This window comes from Motacilla alba, chromosome 2 (genome assembly GCF_015832195.1).
Source record: "Motacilla alba alba isolate MOTALB_02 chromosome 2, Motacilla_alba_V1.0_pri, whole genome shotgun sequence".
NCBI classification, from domain to species: domain Eukaryota; kingdom Metazoa; phylum Chordata; class Aves; order Passeriformes; family Motacillidae; genus Motacilla; species Motacilla alba.
Genome location: NC_052017.1, coordinates 104,835,017 through 104,858,248, shown reverse-complemented (window position 1 = coordinate 104,858,248; position 23,232 = coordinate 104,835,017). Strand labels below are relative to the sequence as shown.

Sequence of the window (23,232 nt, the reverse complement as noted above, 5' to 3'; positions counted from 1 at the left end):
TAAAATAATTATAAAAAAAAAAAACAAAAAAAACCCAAACTTTTATTTTGTCTAGGGGTAGCAGCTCCAGCAATCAGTACATTTGGAGAGCAGATTTGGTAAGTATGAAAGTACGTTCTCGCAGTCTTTTTCTATGTAAAATCATTCCACAGAACCTGGCTTTGAGGTCCTCAGCACCTTTTCACTAAGGCAATGTAGTGCTGCATCCCCTTTGACTCTTACAGAGAGTTGAAAAGCTGACAGCTGTGCTTCTGGTCCAGGGAGGCAAAGCATTCCATTCTTGATTTTTTTTTTTTTCTGATAAGAAGTAATTGGAAACACCTTCCCTATGAAATATTAGGGGTTTCTAGGTGGTTTTTTTTTTTCCCTCATATCACCTAAAAGAGCATTTTCATTCTCAGATCCAAGAGGAAGGCTTTTTTAAAAGGCATCTTTATATCCCCCCTGCAAGACTTACTATCGGCAGGAACCACCCAATGATAGACCCTGGGCTAAGGTGGTGCTGAGAAGGGAGCAGGGCCTCCTAGGAGCCCTCTTAAACAGGTGCCGCAGGGTTTCAAGGCAACGTGGCGTCCACAGGCCACCAGCAAGAGCATCAGCAGCCAGATAACACTTTCTGCTGGGTCAGCAGCCTGACACTGGAACACGCTGGTCTAAACCTCCTGTTCTATGGCAACTCTGAGCAATGCAGCTCTGACACGCCCAGCAGGTACGGGTTATGTGCTAAGCTCTTCAGAATGGCACACTGAACATCACCCCGGCAAGAGAAATGGAAAAGAAAAAGGGAAGCAAGAAAGGATGCTGACCCTAGCTAAGGCTGAACACTGCAACGCCAGTTAGCAACAGCTTTTTTATCCAGTTGTGTCAACACTTTTAAATCACAAATAAGGGGCATTTTAGCCAGTAGATGCTTCCAGAGGAAAGATATCCACCTTCTTGTTCACACTTTTTGTTTTTTAAGCCCAGTGTTTCTCTGCATGGCTCAATTTGGACTTAGATAGGTATTTATTTCTGTAAATCACCAGATCCAAACCCACATGGCCCCAGGGCTAGCAGGGCTGGGGCACGTGGCTACATGAACCCACAGGTAGCCAGGACGTGAGGTGACCCAGCAGTGAGCATGGCATGACAACCCCACCAAGAAAGGCAAGAGATCCCCACTCCTGGCTAAGCACAGCAGCTCAAACCCCAGGCAAGGCTCAGCCTGATCCCTTTTGCTAGGATCAGTTTTCCTCCCGAGGCTGTGCTGCAGCATTCATCCCATGGTCCTCACAACACCTCAGGCATAAGGAGGTGGCCCCAACTGTCAGGTTTGGAAAACCAAGAGGCAGATTCTTGGCTGGTGCACGTAAGCATAGCTTCACTGGAGGCCAAAGAGCTATCCTAAATCACCCCAAAAGAAGGGCTGGCATAGAGAGACAAAGGGACAGCCACTCCATGGCTATGGAGGTTGGTCATTCCCACTCCAAGAGCACTGCTGCCATAGCTGGAAATCACCTGGCAATTACTCTGGCCCCAAAGAAATAAGAAATTAAGAGAACCAGTCCTCAGAGCCACTGAAAGGTTTTCTACTTCCCCAGGTAGCTAAAATTCACTGTCTTCTTTTTTCAGCAGCAGTGCCTTTAGTTTTTTCTGCCCTTCAACTTTGGCCACAGGAGGATGCCAGCAAAGCACTCAAAGCCTCTGCCATTCAGCAGTTACATCTGTAGTGGGTAACATTCTGATATTTGCCTACTCAGGGAACCTGGGTCACACCCTTTAGCTACGGTGTGACGGGCAAGCAAAAAAATGATAGTCCTCACAGGGCATGGGCTCAGTTCCCCAGAATTTCATCACAAAAACCTCACGTGTGCCCATGAGGAGCCTGTGTTGGTAGGTGGAAGCCTTAGTTTTACAGATCATCAGAAGCTGTAGTAAAGGGAATTGCAGAAAAATCACACAGCGCAGACTTAGGTAGGCAGAGCAGGCACCTCAGCTGGAGACCTTCCTTGCAGCCATCAGACGTGCCACCTGTACCAAGTACATTTCCATTGCTTTTAATGCAGCTTAACAATTGTGCTGGAGACAAAGGAAAAGGCACACTGTACAGAAAAAAAAAATCTAAAATGATACCCTTTTATTTGTAAAGCTCTGATGAAACAACTTTCCAAATGACGTCCCGCTTAAAAACCAATGAAAACTGACCTAACTATGCATCAGTCACACTATACAGATTGCATCCTACATTTTTGAGATGCCTAGATATCTTCTGTAGTATTTACATATGTATCAGTTAGGTAGTAAAGTTTCATTGCAATTTGTTTCTTTCCACCACACACTTACTCAATGGCAAAAAAACCCTTTGGGGATGCATTTGCATTTTTGTACAACACTTTGGAGCAAATGGCTAGGGCAATTTTCCTGAGAGAAGGCTTGTTCTTTGAAACTCTTGCTTTAACAACTGGAGATACAGAAAGTGGATGCATTTTTGTTGCGCTAAAAAGCCTAAGGATGCCTAGTTAAGTTTTTCTTTTAAATTATTTACGTACCATTAAGTTAAAATGTTTACATTCATTCATTCGTATAAAAACCGTTGTTAAATCTTATGCAAATGATTTAACACTGATTGCTGCAACGCAAATTGCACTTCTTTAAAAAAATTATTGTATATATGGAAGAAAAATATCTGATTGCTACCCTGTTTACAAATTTTGACTGACTCTACACAGTTCAGCCAGGAAATGTGGACTTTCAAAATCTCAGTCACAGTGTACTTTAGAAGTTATATCGCAGTCTTGAAAAGTGAGTAAATATTTTACACCAAAAAACACCAATCCCAAAATCTCCTTAACCAGCTGGACCTTGTGGGACTTGTACCAAACATTGTGATTTCTTCCAGGGACATAGCTGGGCTCTGAACAGCAGAGCAAGGCACGCTGAAGATGGAGAGCACAGAAGGAGAGGTCTGACGGGGTGAAGACATCGAATCTTCGGTGCGAGAAGTCTGCGTCAACTCAAGCTGTAAGCATTTCTGACACTCATTGAAAAGTATCTCACTATCTCTGGCAATTAAAGTCTTTGCTACTCCCTCCCCGACACTGACAACTTCCACCAAATTCTTAGGGAAAAGGGTGATGAGAGAGTGAAAACAACTATATAATCAGAAAGGCAGCACTGTTGGGTAAGTTGAGGATGTATTTCTGGAATCTATCAATAGGTGTGGGTTTATCTCTTCTTTTTTGTTGCTGTTTTTTCTTTTCCTTTTTTTTTTTTTTTTGTATTTTTTTTGAGTTTTTTTTTTTAGGGGGGTTTTGAAGGGTTTTTTTGAGAGTGTAAGGCTGCATTAGCTATCCCCGGTGGTCATTTGCTTTCCCTACATTTTTCTTGCATAGATGAGGAACTGGATGCTTTGGCAAAGCCTCTTTCAGAAGTAGAAAAACACCTCTGCCACCAAGGCTCAAAAACTGTTTCAGAGGAATGGTCTCTGCCAGCACTCTCACTGCCGCTGCGACCGCTCCACACAGGAAACTGCGCAGATGTCTGGGGGCTGCCAGGATCCAGCTTCCCTCACACCAGGTCACGCCAGAGCCAGGGCACACCAGGGATCCTGTCTCACGGATGCTGTCACTTCGGCCGTGGAGCTCAGGCTGACTCCTGTGTACAGCCCATCTTGACCTGAATACTTAAGGTTGCTGCTCTCAGGACTGGTGCTCTCTCCTGGGCCAGACATCACCGACGAGCTCGCCTGCAGGGAGGGGGAGAGCAAAGAGAGGTTCATTGAGCAGGTGAACTTTGCACACACTGGGGCGTGAGTGAGAGCACGGCGGGCCCGAAGCACGGCCGTCATGACAGGATTTCTGCTCAAAAACAGGGTTTGCCCTCTGCTTGCCCCTGTGCCTTGAAATTCTGAAACAAAAAAATGTCTCAGCTTGAGCCCAGCCACCCAGCCCTGCTGATGGCAGTGATGTCTCTTTTTGGAGAGGTAGAAACGAAACCGTGTGATGAGCAGAAAACTTGGAAATCAGCTCATGATGAAGAAGGAAATGTGCATGTGTCCCACTGCCCCCTACTGAAAAGACACAGCTGCCAACACCAAAAAATGTGATCAGGGAGTTGTGGCAGCTCTAGTTTTTTGTCCCCATGGAAGAAGCCAAATACATCCTAATTCTCCAGGAGCAGATACGGAGCACCTTCTGGAAAGCAGCTTTCTTTGGGCTCTTCAGCCCTTGAAATGCTTACAATCATTCCCGACCCTTCAAAACATCAGCCAAAATCACTTTTTCCCTGTAGGACTGGCCACTAAAGGAGATGCTCTTTTAATCTTCAGTGGAGAAACACTATGCCTTTGAAGCAGGAGTATTTTTGTTCTGCTGACTGCACAAGACAACATGCAGGAAAGCCCTGGTAGGCACGGAGATGAACCTCTGAACCACGCTGGAATCAGTCCATTTATTTTAACAGAGAAATGGAGAGTTAAAAAGACAAAGGAACAATCATTTTTTCCATGAGGCTGAGCAGATCTGCTAAAGAGGAAAAATTCGCAGTGCCAGACAGAGAAGGGGCAACATTTTCACCTGATAAAGGAAATGTTTAAGAGCTGACTTCATGCAAAATTAACTCTTGGATATGTCAACTTTAAAGCCTTAATTTACTTGTTAATGGATAGTCTTTGGATGAAATTCCTAAAAAAAAAAAAAAAAAAAAAAAAAGGCTCTCCTAAACTGTGACTGCAGAAGCTTCCTGCCTGCTGTTTAAGTACGAAGTATACATATTTAATCATTTTACAAGAGTAGAGCTCTTGGCTCTCCTGGAGCTGTGCCAAGCGAGCAGTCCTGACATAGGAAAAGCAAGGCTTCATTAATTCAAAGGTAATTTCCAAATGGTGTGGAGCAGGGCTCTGGTTGCTGTGCTTAATCCAGGGAAAACCTCACCTTCTGAAAGAGATACTCACTGCTAGCAGTCATTTTTGTCTGAAATAGCCTGGGCTCCAGTATTTTCTTAATTAAAATGATTGACCACCAGTATTCTTCCACCCAGTCATCAAACCTGATCCCGCTCCTTTAGTCACTACCCAGAAATGCAGAGAAGGAAGGAAAAAAAAGCTGTCCCCCAAAACCTACTGAAACAGCTCTAATCCTAAGAAAAAAGTTTTATCACTCCCTTGAACATACCGTTGTCAGTCAGTGACAACCAATCTTTGCATCCTCTTTCCCTGTGACTGTGCATGGAGAATTCAATGAGGCAGGTTCCATGCTAACCTTTGTATACAGCCCTGGTCTTCCATCAGCCTCGCTTTTCAAAGCCTTCCTTTTATTTCTAATGCCTCAAACATTTCTGTTAGCACAATAGACATAATTTTTAACAGCTTCAGTCTCCCCCAGTGGAAGAAGGGTTTAAATTAGTTGAGTGGTGTTTGCTAAACCTGGAACTAAAAATACTAGGAGCTGCTTTGAAAGGCTCCCATTTGCCCATATTTGCCACTGCTGTTCTGGTAGGCAAATATCTTATCAGTACCTGTTTTTTCCGGGCTTGGAAAGTGTCATTCACCTTTTCCTGATTCAGCCCAGCAAAGGTGGGGTGCAGGGACCTACAGTTTCCATATGGGGTTATCAGGTACCCCTCCCTCGGGCACCCCAGAAGGGAGGACATGGAGGCACGTCCTGTTTGAAGACTGCCCATCCCTGCCTGTCCAAGGCCAGATTCTGGCTCTGTTGAGCCAGGACGGGCAGGACCCGGGCAGGACTGCCAGGCCTGGAAACCCCACCCCGGCAATGTCATGACAAATCCAGGCAGCTTGGGCAGCTCCCAAAGTGAGACATGGAAAACAAACTTTGGCTCATGAAAAGGACGTGACGGAATCACAGTTCTGTTCCTGAGCCTCCCTACCTTTGCTCTTACTTTATCAGCTTGAAGGGATGAAAGATGACAGAAGTTGCACTTAGTTATTACAGGACTTTTTTCAGCTGAAATAAATAAGCTGAACAATGCTGATGAAGTCAATGGGGTCTAATTCACAGCTACTGGCTCTATCTATGAAAAGATAATGCCTTTATTTTAATTGGTGAAATCTGATAATAGCATAGATAATCAACTGAAGGTCAGCTTTCAGAAGAAAAAAATGAATGAAGCCCACTGGGAAGAGCCTGCCTCCCAAACAAACAGAGAGGCTGTGCTTCTATCTGCAAAGGTTTTTCTTTTTACCCAAACCAGGTGGTCATGAGTCAGCCTCTAGGCAGACGGTCTGTATCTGAGGTGGCCTTTCTGTAGAGGACCTGCCCACCATGTACAGAGGAAGATCTCTGCCAGAGCCACAGAGACAATAGATTGCACCCAAACCTGCCATGAGGACCTTAGAGGCAAATTAACCCCCACTAAAGCTGTTCCACATCAAAACCAGGCTGCTCAGGCTGCACTTGCCAGCACTCAGGGAACAGCAGCAGCAGCAGCTCTGGCTGAAAGACTCCTGCTTTCTTCCACCCACTCCTTCCTGCACCATCTGCCCACCACAGAGAGCAGGGAGAGGGGATGGACACTTTCCCCTCTGGCCTTCCCCCACACCTCCACAGCCAAGAGGGAAATGCGCTGGGCAAGGACAGCTGGAGGGGGTGGCAAAGGGCCTTGATCTAGACCTTTGGTCTATCAGATAGACCTTTGCTCTAGCCACTTAACACGTTCAAAATGCTCCATGAATTTTGGACATTAAGTCAGCAATAAGCTGAGTCTCAGCTGAGAGTCTCTTCCTCCTCAGCCTAGTTTACTTTCGCAACACTTAAATGATATCTACAATCAGTTAAAATACATTTGCAAAGAATTCTTTCACACATGAAGTGTTGTGGCAAACTGGTGGAGTCCTTAATTTTCCAGCCTCAGCCTCCCTGCAATAACTTCCATCCCCACAAAGAGAACGTTTTTCCAACACTGTCACTCCCTGGAATCCAAAGAGCAAGTCTTGGCACTGCAAAATGACAGCTTTCTTTACTGATGTAACGACCCTCTTAGTACACAAAGCTGTCATTTCTTGCTAGTCCAATTGATCCTTTTGTTTATACTGCAGACGTGTAAGTTTACATATCTTCTAATCTCTCCTTTGTATTATAGCAACATAAATCTGTGGTTAATACTTCATTAATTTCCTAAGGGAGGCAACTTCCAGCATGGCTTGGAAAACTGATGACCCACTGCTGTCAAGGGCTGTATGAGTAACTGGCTTTATTGCTTTGGCAATAAAACAAAACCAAGCAAAAGGTATGCGTCCATGTGCATATAGGATTTTGGGATAGAAGCAAAAATACTTTTTCCTTGCTTTTCCCCACTGAAACAAAAAAGCTGGATTGCTTCCTTCTGTTTGATATAAAAATGAAATGTCTTTTTTTTGGATACATATACAGAGCAAAAAAAATTACTCAATGTAAAAGAAAAAGACTCAGTGTATGAAACTGAGTGGGGAGAAGAAAGTAGCTTCCCATTTCGTCCAGGACTGAGCACTGATGCAGAAGAGGTAGGAGACCAAGAAAAATTTAAACTAGAGTCTGGAGTATCATATCTCCCAGCATACTGCCTTGTCTGCCACGCTCTTTGGTATTTTAGGTTGCCACGTTCCTCATGCCTCCTGTTGATCTTATTCCACCTGGTTTAAATAAATATTTACTCATACCAGGACTGAGGCACTGTGTTCCCATTTTCCAGGTGAAAGTCCTACCAGCCATGCTGGTGAGCCCTCCTCATGGAAACTCTGTCCCCTTTTGTCTGCCTGCAAAATTATTCCATACAACTGGACTAATATCATCAGATAATCTGAAGGACCCCTGGATATTCAACTCCCCTATATCCAGGTGGTTGGCACATTGTTTTAAGACGTTGAATCTCTGGTTCATCCAGACTTAGGACGTACTCTGAGGAGGCTGATTTCCCCGTAGCCAGCATGAATGTCCTATCAATTTACTGCCTAAACAGGAGCAAACAAAACTACCTCTAATCAGCTCACTCTTCTTCTTCTGACAGAAAAAAAAAAAAAAAAAAAGAGAAAGCAAATGCAGGAGAAGCCATTCATTTAATCCAGCCTCATTTGCCCAGCATTTTCGAGACAGTTAAAACTGCATTTTTCCTGCTAGCTCACCACATGCCGAGGCCATCTCAGTCCGCTCTCTCATTTCCCACCCTACAAAACTGAAGAGCCAGTCCTGAACCACTTCTCACGGTAAACATCCAAGGGAAGTAAGCACTAGTTTTTCCTCCTAAGTTGTTCTGTGGTGTGAGATTATGGTCCTTTTGAGAAAACTCCAAACTGGAGGCAAAGGACACAGGAGAGTCTTCTGAAAGAAGAGTTCCCCTAGTGCTGCTGAATTTTTCTGACATCAGTTGTGGCTCAAGGAGCCTCCATGTCCTGCCATAAAAAGCAGATTTTAAGCAGGTTTCATACTGCCTTTATCCTAATAAGGGAATAAAGTCCTTCTGGTTATCACACTTGTTGGAGCCCCTGCATGGAAATGGATGGGTTTGCACTGCAGACCACGTCCTTCATGTAGCAATTTATTTGGTGGAGTTTTTCCCTGTACAGTTTCAGCAGCATCAAAGGGAGAGCAGGTATAGATGCAGATGCAGGCTGTCTAAAACCTCCAAATCTTCTTTTTATGGGGACGTAAGGCAACTTCATATTTCATGCAGCTGGACCCTTTCCATATTAGTAACACAGGACACCCAGTACTTATACTGCTTAGGAAAACAGAAATAGGCCTAGATCCTAGATCCAGATGTGAATTTGGCAAATAGCCCCTTTACAATGGGACAACAAAATATCTCTGATCCAAACACTTCTACATTTTGGGATGTTTGAAATCAACTTTGCCCCCACAGCAATTCATTAATCGTATCACTTAAATGTTTAAACTTCAGCTAGAATGTAAAATCAACATTTAAGGTTCTTGCTAATTTGTCTCAGAATTGGCATCATATAAGATTCCCTTTGTGAAATGGATAGTCTCAAAGACACTGCCAAGAGTAATTGCTGCCCTCCTCTTTTTCTGCCCTCCCTTCTTTATTTTACTTTAAAAGAGATAAAGAAAGGTAGGGCAAAAAGTGAATGTTACTGACACAAATGAATTCTGCTGAATTTCATTTCCATTAGATTTCTACATAACTGGAAACTTTTTTGGCAGCCTCCCACAAAAGACATAATAAATTGCTTTTGTACCAGTAGAGGAATTCGTCTTCTCTGTTTCATTTAGCAACAACATTGCTGTGAATTTCACACAACAGTTTCTAAAACGTCATCAGATTTCTCTGCCTAATGTCAATTTGGCATTTTCCCCCTCTTTGCAGAATAAAGGCTAGAGAAGCAAAAACAGAGCAAAACAAAAACAAGTTGCCATGCCAGTTGTGTAAGGCACAGGAACGAGCCAGGTTTGCTATTCAGGCAGGTGCCTGTTTTTCGGCAACATCACCAACACCACTGTCAGGAATCAACATTGGACTTTTTAAAGTGAGCAAAGATTACAGAGCCTGGATTCATCCATCTGAGGGTTTGTTTTTTCCCGCCTGACATGAGCTGGAGAAGTTTATTCTCCTTGTCCAAAGCCATTGCCTACTCTAGAAATAATTGCAAACCTTTGATCTATCAATAGATCAACTCAAAAGGAAAAAGAAAAAATAATCAAGAGAACAGAAGTCTAGCAGAGCATCTTTGCTTCAGCATGTGATTAGGTTACAGGCTGCCTTGCTCTAAAATGCTGACATCCCTTCACTCACAACAGCTTAAATGGGCTTTATGAGTGCTCAGTCCCTTCCATAGGATTTAGACCCTTTAGAAATTATTTTGCATCCTTTGCAGCTAGTGATCATGTTCCCAAGTTATGTCTGGGACAATGGGAGCCCATCCTAGCAGCCACCACTTTCTACTTTGAACTTCCAGCCTCCCAAGTCCTCAACCCTTTGAATTACAGATGCTTGGGCAAAGCCAGAAGCTTGATGACCATGACCGTGACATATTCTGACAACTGCTCCCTTGGAAATCCTCTTTTCATTCACATACATCTGGGACTGGGGCACAGGGGTGGGAGATCAGTAGCCCATAATTTGGGATGGAGTCACAGGGATGCCCATACGTCTGGTTGCCACTGCAACTTCCTCTCTTCAGCGCATGTCATAGCCCCTCTCCATCACTTCCGTTCACTGAAATTTTTCACGAGAGGGTATTTGCAAGTGCTTTGCATATGCAAGGCACATCTGATCAAATCATGGTGGGGAAAAGGCTATGCACATGTTACCATGCTGCCTGCTGGTTATAAGGGGACAGATTTTCCCAGCTGTTGCGCAGGTGTCCTCTCCCAGTCTGATCTACTATAGAAAAATCAGGGAGAACTGAAGTCCTGTCATTGGGGATGCAATCATGTAACTAAGAGCAGCCTCAGGGTCCCTCCTGGGAGTTGCTCCTAGTTGCTAACTCCTAGTTTTCAAGGAGTCTTTTAGCCCTGAAACCTTGCCCCTGCACTCCTCTCCCCTGGTACCCACACAACTCCTTCTGGCAAAACCATATTAAAAATGGTACTACTAAAATAATAACATAAAGATTATTAATAACGTGTTTGATCTGCCCTTCTAGGGAAAAATACCACAGAAAGGAAGTCAGGTTTTAGCCAGCCAAGAAGGCAGCAGCATAGTGGAAATGAGATCTCATCTATATGGCCTCTCCTTCCCCGAGCAGCACATGGCTGTGCTGCCTCAGTCTCGGCTGGGATTGTGCTTCCTTGTCTATCTGTTACATAAATTGCACCACACTGCTCAGGATCACTAGTACTGCTTAAAGTAACGCAAGGAAAATTTATGGAAAATTTGGCTACATTTTTTCCTTTGCAAATATCAAGGGCGAGCCTAAACAGTGCATAGTAGCTCTTTCAGGGAGTCTGCAACCCAATTCTGAAACTGCAACAGTTCACTAACTTTTCAGTTAGTGTTTCTCTTTTTTTTTTTTTTTTTTTTTTTTTTGGTGTGATCTGTTTATTTTACTGGATTGACAGGGTTTTCTCATGTCAAAGACAAGCCCTTTTAGTACTATCCTAGTCTCACAGGATCCAAACCCAAAATCCAGTGCCTCTGAAAATGGGTGGCCCTGTCAGTCCACAAACAATCGCATTTGCTAAAAAATTAGTTTTTCTTCCCCTTGTACAATGAAACTTTGTACATCAGAAATTAAACTATTGAAAGTAATTTGAATGTAGAAAATCCAAGACATACTGAAAAATAGCTATTATAAACAATGTCTTCTTTTCATTAATAAAGGACTAAAGAAAGCCACATTAGGAAAGTTTCTCAAAGAAATGATGTGGCAGATTAAGGGATACAGAAGTCTGAGAAGTGAGTGTGGATCTGGATAGGTACAGCCAAGGGGTTAGAAATTAATCTACATTAAGCTTCACAACTTTAGCAGTAGTATTTATCACACATGCTGAGTGAAGAAAGGAAGTTTGAGATCGTTGGAGTACATGATGTAAAATAAGGATCAAAGCTAAAGCAAGGGATGATCAGCACTCCTCGGGTGCTCCTCTGGAGCTTGGTGCTGCCAGATGCTGAGCATCTGGCCCCTGAAGAACCCTCTACTGGCAGAGGGCTGAACCCCCATGCACTGCAATCAGCAGGGTTTCAGCTGAGCTTGGATCAGGGTTTAATTGCACATTTTCGTTTAAAACAAAAGCCTGTATGATTTACTTCAAACAGCAGGATAATGTTTTTGTGAGTTTTACCCATTGGGATAATGCATAAATATATACATATAAATATATATATGTATGTATGTATGTATAATTGTTTATTAAAAGGATCAGTTGGGCATGGTTTATTGTCTTCTCTCCAAAAGTAAACCTTTGAAATCCAAGAACCTGAATATTTAAAAACAAAATGTCTGCGGCTAAGCTGCGGCTAACTATCATCAAAATTATATAGATCTTAATCAAGAAGGTTTGCAAAGTACTTCAGCTTGTCGTTCTGTTTACAGCTTTATGTAATATCCTCCGAAAATCTTGTTCTAGTATCAGCTAACAAAACTGGAAAGTTTGTTTAGATTATTGTTCTGCTAGATAAGATAAAAGCTGTGATAACATTGCCCAGTGATCGGCTGCCTGCAGATACAGACACTTACCCCAGAGGCTGCAGTCTGTGCGCCGGGAGAAGCAGTTTTGCTACAGTCATCTGAGTTAGTAGAAGACGTGGATGTCGGAGTCATAGGAACTGCAGTAGTACTGTTACCTGGAAAATTGGGAATCGGTATTAAAAATAAATATTTTCCAGACAGAGAAGATAAAAACAAAACAAAAACGAACAAAAAAACCCAAAAAAACCCCAACAAAAAACCAAGACAACTACGAACTACTGCAGCTACACTTTCTTATATTTTATATTTACCGGAGCATGCCTTTGATTTATTTATATTCTTAGGTTTTCGCTTCCTCGTCTGAATTCCTTCTTTTTTCATAGCAAGAGGCCGAGGAACCTGAAAAACATTAAATTTCCACACCAATCAGAGAGTTGCATATGTACTCTAATCAAAAATCAAAATGCACTGCAAGACCAGATGTGATGTTGCAAATGTCTGTATAGCAAGTCAATTTTCTCTGTGTCACAGTACTAATTCTAAAAAATATTTGCATTTTGTTCGGGCAAAACAATAGTTTGATTCAAGGGGAGTCGTAACTGAATTAAGAAAGTAGGGAAATAATTGTTTTTTCTCTATGCAAACTTCATCGTTTTTTCAACCCCTCAATCAATTCACAGGAAAACAGCAGTGAATTAGGGAAAACCAGCATCATTTGGCAGTAAGCCATAAGAAATTAAATTGGATGGGGTATATCTGATCCTTGATTTATTATTCCAGTCAGTTAGGAATTATCTCCAGTGCCTCATTCTGGAAAGAAAGAATGTATGTGAGAAAAAAAATCGTCCTCATCCAGCTCTGCAAACCAGATCATCACGAGGAAACGTCTTAGGACAGAAGCTTTAGAATAGAAGAATTGACTTAGTATTTGTTCCTGTAAGCAGATCTGCCCATAATACAGCTTTATGGTATCTAAATTTATATTTATAGGGATAAATTTATATTTAAATGTGCTCAAAAACCATGTTTGTGTTCATCGCAATGATAATCACGCGACAAAAACACTGGCTTAAAATATATTTTAACACCAGTTTGAGGAAAAACAATTCATGTGTTCTCTATCCTTATAATATTTAAACCTGTGACACAATTTACATTTTATTGAAGGCTAGACCACGTCTCATTCACTCCTAATGCCCTTGCTCTTCAAGCACTTATGCTTGACTGTAACACAATCCACAGGGGTCTCACCCCAAACACACTCTATCACATTCGGGACAGAGCTTTTTTTTACTCTGTTATTGCCCAACAAAGGCTGAAGTTGCCTTTAAAGTTTTTCTGGTGTAGCTATGGCTTGAATTACACCCTTTTGCTGGCATAGCTATGTCTGTCCATGAAAAACTGTCTCATTTAAGATCTAGGGATTTTTTTTTCCCTACTAAAGAGCTGGTTTAAATCCCAGTGGCAAAAACACCACTGCTGCTCATCCAGAGGTGGTTTCTTTATATAAATCTATTGAGAGAACTACAGTGGCAAACACATAACTAGTCAAAAGCATAACAAGCTAAAGTGGTACTATCATCTTCTAATGTCACACATTTTTCTGTTGCTCTATGCATTATCGCCGGTCGTCTTTTTGAGGACCACCCCTGCCCCAAAGCAGCATCAGAGCTGGCAGGGCATCTCCCTTGGCGAAGCAGCCACTCACCCCATGGAGCTTCATGTAGAGGCCGCAGGCGTTGCAGACGGGCTCGCCCTCGGCGTTCCTGCGCCACAGGGTGGTGGTCGTGGTGTGGCAGTTGGCACAGGACAAGCCCATCCGCCGCGACGAAGGCTGGATGGAGGCAAGCACAGGCAAACATGGGTATAAACAGGTGGGCAAAAGAGAATGATTTACGTCTTTATGGTTCTAAAAAGTCCTTTGACACATGGCGGGGATGGTAGGAGCCCTTTTTTTATAGTATCTGTCAGCAACTGCCCAAAATTAGAACGGAATTATCCTCTTATCAGAGAGTGGAAAGATGGTGTGAAGAGGTACCAAATGTCTTTCAATCCTGGGCAGTCACAGCAGAGGCAAAGTTCTCATCTGGGAGCTGGTGACCAGAAGTCTGTTCAGACCACCAGGCACTGGGTCTTTTTCCTGCAGGACAGCTAGGAAATATCTCCACTACAGCTCCATCGAGCTGAACAGAAGGCACATCACTCCCGTGCTGCCTCTCCAGCCAGTTCAGTGCCCTCTCCCCTGCATGGTGGGTGAAGAGGCAGCTCTGATCTGCCACTGATACTCCTGACTCATTGGAAAAATTAGCCAATTTAATCACCTGCCCTCAGTGACACGACATCTGGGGAAAACTTTCCTGGGCATCCCAGGGGTAACACATACAACAGCATTACTTTCATAAAAAGGTCTTTTTATCATCACCCATTTTATCATTGTACAAAAAACAGCATGCCTTGGGAGGGTGTTTTCAGAGCAGAGCCTCCCTCGGCCAGCAGAAAAGCCGGTGGGTGACAACAAAGTTCCCACTGCAAATGAGCCATTTATGACACTCTTCCGTGGAGTTTGGAGCCAAGATGAAGCAACTCTGTATCAGAAATAACCGTATAACCCAGAGCTTTATGGCTACAGGCTGTATATCATAAGTGAAGGCAGTCCTCATAAACATGTGAAATGAAGGTGAATGGGTTATAAAAGTCTCTGTAACAACTGATCTCTTTTACGTTCATCACAAGCAAAGAATTCCAGCTACATCATAAATCTAGTCTTTTTCAAAGTATCGCATTGTCAAAAAAATCCAAAAAAAATCTGTGCCTAGCTCTGTGTCTGGCAGCTGAACAAGTTTACATGGAGAAGTCAGTTTTAGAGGATTGCATTAATCTTATTCTGACCATAAAGTGCCCATAACCGAAATTACTAACTTAAGGGTACAATGCCCTTCCTCTTGAATCATTTACTGCTGGGTTGTTAGACATAACTGGGTCACCTTTGATACCACAGGGCTGCCTGCCACTGGGGAAACTGATAAAAATGTTTTGAGAATGAAGAATATTCCAGAGTAATAACTGAGTTTCTTAAATATTGTCTGTTTGAGTGTCTTTAGCAGTAAGCCGTCATTTTACACCACAGCTCAGAAAGAGCTACAGATTAAATACAAATTTTGTAATCTTGAATCAGTAATCCATTATTAACTGCGCAGGAAAAAAAAGCTAACCACCCAGCCAAGTGTTATATAGGCTGAAGTACACAAATACACAATTTTTAATCTTAAAAAATCCAAGGACCATGAAAACAGAATTTTTGACCTAGTTATTAAATATGTACGCACACAGCGCTCAAATTATGCCCTCAACTCAATACGTGTTTTACGTGATCACATTGAGTAAAAGAAAGCTGGTTGTAACACACATGCTTCGTTTTCTTTCTCCGCAAGTGAAATGCTGTCAGCTGTTTCACTCTGTTAAATCTTTCTATTTCCTATGCAGCCTGCTCTGAACCTTCATACATTTTATTTCAATACCTTTTGCTCATTCCCATGTCTAAACAGACATGGAGCTTTGGCATGTTTTGAAGCTGAAATGACTTTTCTGATGCAGGAATTTTATCAGAAACTTTGGGGCAATCTAAACATGTTTAGCGTTTTCAAAACATTTTCCCTTCTCACCTACATATTTCCAACTGTATGAACACAGAGTCACGGTTGATTTATAGTTATGGCCAGGGTACTCGGTAGGGATTGTTACACAGAGCTATTTCAGAGTTATTTCGCTGAGGTGTCAGGCTGAAATCGGGCTGTAGTTTCACTCTGCTTTAGTCTCCTCACCCCCACTCCTCCCTCAAAAATAAAAAATAAAAAATAAAAAAAAAGGAAAAAAAGAAAAAAAACACACAGAAATGCTAGAAGAGGGTGTCAGCTACTTGAAATCTGCCTTGGGCCAGGGTGCCACAAGTCGGGCTCTGATGCTTGAGACAATCGGCAGATCTGGCCCCCTCCGCTGCATCTGTCCCCGCTAATGAGATAACACCTTGTGTCACGAAATTTACCGGACAACCAGCTAGGAAAAACAGACACCTAGCAGCAGTAAACCTCTGGCTTAAAGTTAAATTAACTCCTTGGCTTAAAGAAAGGTCTTCAAGCAGAGGTGGGTTGGCTCCCTAGCGCTTACTGTCTGTTCCGACCATGGAGTGTTTGGGTCTTGTTTCCCCTCGCTCCCGTAAGAGCACTAAATTCAAACGGTTGTGAAATAAAGAACAGTAGGTGTTTTAGCCCAAGGAAAACAGGCACGGAGCAAAGCAGCTGGCATGACTGAAAGGGGCTTGAGAGGCTGATGGGTTTGATACACTGTCTCCATACACAAGGGTCCAAACATCGGCTTGGATTATAGTGGTGTGATTTATTGTGGCTCGCTCGGTAACAGCCATTACTGAAGAGCGTATTCTTTCTGTCTGCTGACCTCCACCCAGATTTGCTAAACATAATGTGCATTTCCCGCTTGTTAAATTTTCTCCTTGCCTATTCAGTGCCAGCCTGAGTTATAAACAGGGGCTCTGGTTTGTGCTATTTATTTCCCCCCCTAGTTTTAGGAGTATATTTTTAGAAAAATTGCCGCTCATTTCTTAGGAGTAAAACAAAACAAAGGCTATTATCATTGTTTAAACAATTGGTTTTCTTTGAATTATATACAAAACTTGCTTACATTCCCAAGGATCGAGCTCTCAGCAAACAAAGCAGGTCTGGAGAAATTCCTAGCCCTCTGAACAAACATTTTCCAACCTTGATTTCTTTCTTTTTTTTTTTTTCTTTTGGAAATGTCTGACATCACCCGCACAAATTTCTTCCAAGCCACTGAATCCCCCTCACAAATGGGGCTCATAGCTCAAAAAGCCAGGCTGGCCCATGCCTGGTATGCAGCTCACAATGGGGCAGAGAGAGATTTTGCCAGCTCAGAGCCTGAAAGTGGGTCCAAAGCGGTTCCCAAAGGCTGCCAGCCCTGTCACCCCTCACAGTGACCAGTTTGGCCAGCAAACCTGCTCAGGAGCCCCGCTACAGCTCTGCAGCCAAGAGGATCTCCAGGCTAATACACTGATTGCTCTCCCCCAGCTTTGCCCCAAGTTTCTCCCTGGCTACAGCTGACTGGGGTTCCTTGGGGCAAAGCTCCTCTCGGCCCCCTCCTCCCCTCCCTCCCGACTCACCACTCTCTTTTGGGGCTTGATGAGGGGCCGGCTGAGGCCGTTCATTTTGGTGTAGAGCCCGCAGGCGTTGCACAGGTAGTTGCCGGTGCCGTCCCTCCTCCACAGCGGGGTCTGGATGGAGCCGCAGTTGACGCACTCCCGGCTCTCGGACAGGTCCTCCAGCAGCTCTGGGGGCAGGAGCAGAGGGGAGAGGCGGTGGGGCACGGTGGCGGAGCCCGGTGTAACCCCGCGCAGCGCGGCCCCGGCCCCGCCGAAACCCGGGCCCCGGGCGAGCGAGCAACCGGCCCTCGGAAAAGCAATTCCCGGCGGGGACGGCGGCCATGCGATGATATTATTTTTACAAAATTCTTGGTTTTTTCTTTTTCTTTTTTTTTTTTTTTGTTTGTTTGTTTGGGTTTGGGTTTGTTTTTGGTTTTTTGAGAGGTTTTTTTTTTATCTATTTAAAGGTGCCAGAGCCGCTGCCGGCCCCGGCGGAGCTCTTGCTGTCCGAGCCGGAGCAGAGCCGGCGCTCCCCGGACACCGGCCCGCCGGAGGGCTCAGCCCCGGCCCGCCGTCCACTCCCGTCGGGATTTGACCCTTGGGAAATTCGGCTGGGGTCCGCTCGAGGGGCGAAACCCCCTCCGTGGTGCACACAAGACGGAAAGGGAGGTGCACTTGCCTTGAGAGGGGAGCAGAGTGGGGAGTGAGGTGGCTGTCAGAATAGCCACTTCCAGAGCCACCCTGGGAGCTGGATATGAGGGGCTGTCGTTTTGCCCAAAATTCCCCAGGGTCGAAGCTTGGCAAGAACTTTTCTACCCTAACTCTTATTTTAAATGCCTCGCAACTAGTAAAGCTTCTAGTCTAGAGGCAGCGTTTGGGGCTCTGGTGTGCCAAGGCAGCGAGGGGCAGTGGCTGCTTCGCCTCGGCTATTTGGTCAAATTAGAGCTGGTTTGTAAGGAAGCGGAGGAAATGGAAAAATAAGCTGTATTGTGCCTCCTGCTTTCATAGTTATTAAGCACTGAGGGGGGAAAAAAAGGTATAAAAGCGAGGAAAAAAAAAAAAAAGGAAAAAAAAAAAAAGAGAGTGAAAACCCACCTATAAAAGCTAATACTTTCACCCATGCAAATCCCTGTTCTGATTCACCTCTCCATATTTCCATATTTCGAGGGAGAGGAGAATAAATACTTGTTTTACATAGACTGTGCCACGTTGTGCAGAAATAATAAAAGGACATGTTTGGATTTTTACAGCAGCTTTCGAGTCGAGTCTGGGAATGTATGTTTCAGACTCAGAGCTTCGTCACTGATTTTTTATTTCCTCCCTCTGCTACCTGCCTAAATTCATCACTGAGTTATTCTCTAACGTTCCACTGCACAGCGAAAGCGAGCTCGTAAAGGTCGAGCAGCCTCGGAGACGGGGCTGCGGTGACACGGCGGGCATTGAGCTGAGAAAGAGACGGCCTTTTGGCCCGCACCCACCCAAATACGTTTCTCTCCTCCCTCCGTTTGCGAATTATTAGGCGCTAAAGAGGAACGGGCACACGGCACAGTCCAGGGAGCACAGTTCAACTCACGTTGTCAGCTCCTAGCTCTTAGCACATCGCTAAGATTTATTAATCTTTGCACTAAAAGCACCATTGAAGACTGTAACCAGAAAAATCTTTAGGACGTCAAGGACGCTGGAACTTAAACAGTATTTTGTCTCGGCTATTTATTTTATAGCATTGCCTTCGTGCCTGCAGAAAGAAATTCTGCCGTGACAATATTTCTCGGGCATTTTCAAATATTTTTCCCCTTAGAGAGTGAGTACTACACTTTTCCAAAGAAAACAAAATAAAGTTTTAATTTTAGATACTGTTTTAGCATCTCTACGAGTACCGTTAAGAAAGCTTTATCAAACTGCCTAATATTTAGCCGTAAAAAATACATTTCGGCTACAATTTTTCCACAGTTTTGACACGGGACAACGCGTAGCTTCGGCTTTGCTGCCGCGTTTTGCCTCACGGGAGCAGAAAATTCGCCTGGCCCAGGAGCTCCAGACTGCTTCGCCCCACGTTACACCGCTTTGCGGCTGCCCTGGCACCCGTCCCTTCCCTCATGGAAAGGCTAATCCCTGCCCCTCCGGCCCCCAGCACTGGTGGGAGGGAGGCACAAGGGCGGGAGAGACCCGCTGGAGCAGGGGAGGCTGCCGTGCTCCTCGGCTGCCTTGACACTCCTGCCCCAACCTCCTCCAGCGCCCGGCTCCTGCACTGCTCCGCTCCTTCTTACGCACCCCTCTCCTCTCCCTGCCGTAAGATTTTCCAACGCCACGTCTCTCCCGACAAAATAAAAATAAAAATATAAAAAAAACACGATTTATTTTTTTCACTCTCCATCACCTAGTTTCACGCTATAACTTTTAAAAGTTATTTTCAGCTTTCTTGTTACCCTGAGATGTGGCTTCTCCTATCACTGCTACAGCTGATTTTTTCTTCCCTCTCTCAGGATATTAAACACCAAGTGGGAGGATTAAAATAATTAAATCTACAGGGTGTCATCGGCAGACGGGAGGAGCGCTGTGTGTACAGCCCTACGGAAAGACAAAAATCCGTGGGGTAATTTTCTGCAACACCGCACTGAAAGAGAAAATCACGGTGTCTATGAAATACATGCACCTGGTGGGTAGTTTATGCTTAAAGTGAATGATGATCAAATCTGTGTGCATACATATATTTACATAAATATGTATATATACATAATAAATATATGCAGAGCATGTACATATAAATACAGGTACATAGCCACACACACCTCTCTATAAACCTCTATTTATATATACATAGATTTGTTCTAAAGCTGAAGAGATTGCAATAATCGTTAATCTTTCTACCTCTGACTAAATCATCGCAGCTCAAACTCCACTTCTACAATTGATTTAATGACACCGAGAATCTCCTTGACTTAAACAAAAAATAAGGATGGGACACCTCGGAAATGAAAGCAAAACCCCATCACGAGGTGCTGTATTTTAGCAGCAGTTTATAAATTACTTTTCCTTATTCATATACGAGGTTTTGCTTCGCTGCTTTGCTTTTTTAATGAAGCAGCAAAGTGTTGTATAGTTTAAATAATCCAAAATGGGTTAAGTGAGCCCCTGCAATTTTCCTCTACGATACAACAACGATTAATTTGCAGTGAATTTGTCACCGTTTCTTGTCCAGATGACTGCATTTAAGGAAAGCGGGAATGTACTGATTTGGCAAAAATTAAAAATTAAGTTTACACCGGGCAATTCGTTTTGGGATCTTTGGGTTGGTAACCCCGACTGCCATACTCCAAACAACGCCGCTTTCTGGAGGTGTATTTTCCACCTAACCCAACACAAACGACGGGAGTTACCTCCACTCCGGAACAGCCGTGGTCCCGGGACCGCCGCCCCGACACCGACAGCGGGGCGGCCCCTCGCCAGCGAGCCCCTGGCCGGGGCGGCCCTACCGCCGCTCCCCGCGTCCCCGGCACCCCCGCCGCCCCTGCAGCGGGCAGCCCCGGCATGCGGCGACCCTCCCTGCCCTGCCCTGCCCTGCCCTGCCCGCCCTGCCCGCGGCTCCTACCTGCGCTGGGTGCCCGCACGGGGATGGGGGCGGCCCGGCCCTGGAGGCAGTGCAGCATGGAGTTCTCGAAGGGCGCCGTGGGCCAGGCAGGGGCGAGCTGCGGCCCCACGTAGGACGTGTAAGGCCCCGGGTAGGAGCCATTGAGCGGCCGGGCCAGGGGGCTGTACTGGTCCCTGGCGCCCAGGCTGTTGCTGTAGGCGCCGGGCTCCCGGGAGGCCCCGTTGGCCACCGGCGGGCTTGGGGAATAGGGGAAGCGGCCCGAGGGGTGGGAGCCGCCGCCGCTGCTGTACGAGGGGCTTTCCGCGGCCGGCTGGGACCAGACGGCGTGGCCGCCGCCCGGGTGGCTGGGCTGGGCCGCCCCGCTGCCCTGCAGGTACGGCAGCGTGGGCAGCATGGAGCCCACGCGGGTCGTGGGCACGTAGACGGGCGAGCTGGGCGTGGAGTGCATGAAGCCGCCCGGAGATCCGTCGTAAGGCGTGGGGCCCTGGGCGGCCGAGATGGCGAGGGTCTGGTACATCTCCTCGGGCTGCTCGGCGCCGAGGGCGCTCAGCTTGGGGCCGCGGCTGGACCAGATCAGCTTGTTGGTTTGGTCTAAGTCCGCGAAGAGCAGGATGTCCTCCCAGCTGGGACGGCCGGAGGGGTGGGGGGTCCCGAAGTGCACGTAGGGGGCGAGCAGCGACCTGCCCTCGGCGGCGGGGGGCGGCGGCGGGGCCGGTCGGTGGCTGCCGTCGGTCTCCGGCCGAGGGGTCTTGGAGGATCCGCGTTCACCCTGGGAGCCGGAGGACGAGGAAGGCGAAGGAGGAGACGGGCGCGGCTCCCTGGTCGCGAAGGGACAGGAGGAACCGCCGGCGTCCGCAGCGCACCGCTTCACCGCGCACCAGCCGCCTTCAGCCACGGCCATCCAGGTCCCCTTCTAGCCGCTGGGTGTGGATGGGGAAGGGCGAGGAGGGGAGGAGGAGGAGGAGGAGTGGAGGGGGGGATCCGCAGGGCAGGGCGGGGAGGGAGGACACAAAAGAGCGGGGAAGTGGGGGAGAGAGAAATAATAATAACAAAGTTTGCAAACAGGACAGCCCGTCTCCCTCCCGTAATGAGATTCATCAGGGCTTATCTGGCCCCTCTGAGCGCTTAATCAGTCATGTCGCCTCGGCGCTGTTGTCCCTCGCCCCGGCGGAATGGGATCAGGCAGCCCAGGTCAAGACGAGCCGGGAGACGCCAGTCCCGCGGGGCCAGGGCTGCGGCTCCAGCCCCGCTTTCCGCACGGCGGGAGGGCTGCTCCCCTCTCCCTGCGCATCCCGGCTGCGGATTTGAACATGAAGCACGCCGGGGCAAAGGTGGGCGTAAGGGCGTGGGGACAGAGGGGGGCGAGGGGGCATTTTTCCCTGTCTCTGCCCTTTCTTGGCTGCTGCCGCTGTTATGATTATTTCAATGAATGAGTCATTTGACTCGGTTCCACCGAGAAAACAATTAGTAAGGCGATCTCTTTAAGGTTACTTCGCCGGAGAGCGATGTTAGCTCTTCCGCGCATCGCCTCGCTTGTTTGCCTATTTCCAGCCCAAGGTCACGGAAAGGAGGAGGAGGAGGAGGAGGGAAAGGCCCCTGAGGGACGGGAGATGCGCACGGGCCGGGCCCGTAGTGTGCGCGGCGGCGGCGGGACACGGACCGAGGCCAGGCGGGATGTGCCTGCCGCAGGGGCAGGATCCAGCGGACAGCCCCGGCTGGGGGCCTGCCCCGAGCCCCAGCGCACCTTGCAGCGGTGACGCCCGTGCCAAGCCGAGCCGTGTCAATTCGGAGCTGCCAGCATGAGGAAGGCCGGACAGACAGACACAGAGAGCCCGGTGCCCAGCCCCTGGGAGAAGGGGGAGAAAGCGAAAGGGGACACAGAGAAGTGACAGCAGGAGAAGGAGAGGCTCTCCGCTCTCAGCCCACCTCGGGGCACTCCAGATAACCACAGACACAAGAATACAGGACACACACAGAGCCCCCTCGCAGATAGGCACCAAATACGTCTCTCCCTCCTGCGAGATAACTGGAAGATAAGGCTCCGGCAGATAAGAGCTCCAGGCAGCGGCTTCGGATGTTTGCCCACACAGTCTCTCTCCCTTGGGCTCCCCCAGCCAGGGGCAGCCGCCGCCGCGCCGCGCTCTCCTCGGAGCGCCCGAGGGCAGAGAGGCAGCGGCGGAAGACCGAGAAAGAACTAGCGAAACCGCGGCGAGGCAAGGAAAGAGAGGGGCCAAACCTGATGCCGGTGCCCCGCATGGGGCCGGGGCGCGGGGCCGCGTCGGGCGGTAAATCCAGTGCGGCGGGGGCGAGTGGCGGCGGCGACTCCGGCGGCGGCGGCCGGCGGCTCATGTATAAAAAGGAGAGAGGAGGCGCCTCTCACAGCCCTGCCGGAAAACTGCAGGCAGCCGGCCC

The 23,232-nt window shown here is 46.6% G+C and overlaps 1 protein-coding gene across 1 annotated transcript; it reads right to left on the bottom strand.

The window, feature by feature from the left end:
• Nucleotides 1–284: 284 nt before the first annotated feature.
• Nucleotides 285–23,211, bottom strand: GATA6 (GATA binding protein 6). Its single transcript, XM_038127917.1, has 7 exons — nucleotides 23,057–23,211; nucleotides 20,821–21,740; nucleotides 17,253–17,419; nucleotides 13,770–13,895; nucleotides 12,373–12,460; nucleotides 12,110–12,216; nucleotides 285–3,724 (listed from the first exon to the last, which is right to left on the bottom strand). The coding sequence occupies exons 2-7, from the start codon at nucleotides 21,719–21,721 to the stop codon at nucleotides 3,557–3,559; spliced, it is 1,557 nt and encodes a 518-aa protein (XP_037983845.1). The 5' UTR covers nucleotides 21,722–21,740; nucleotides 23,057–23,211; the 3' UTR covers nucleotides 285–3,556.
• Nucleotides 23,212–23,232: the final 21 nt, after the last annotated feature.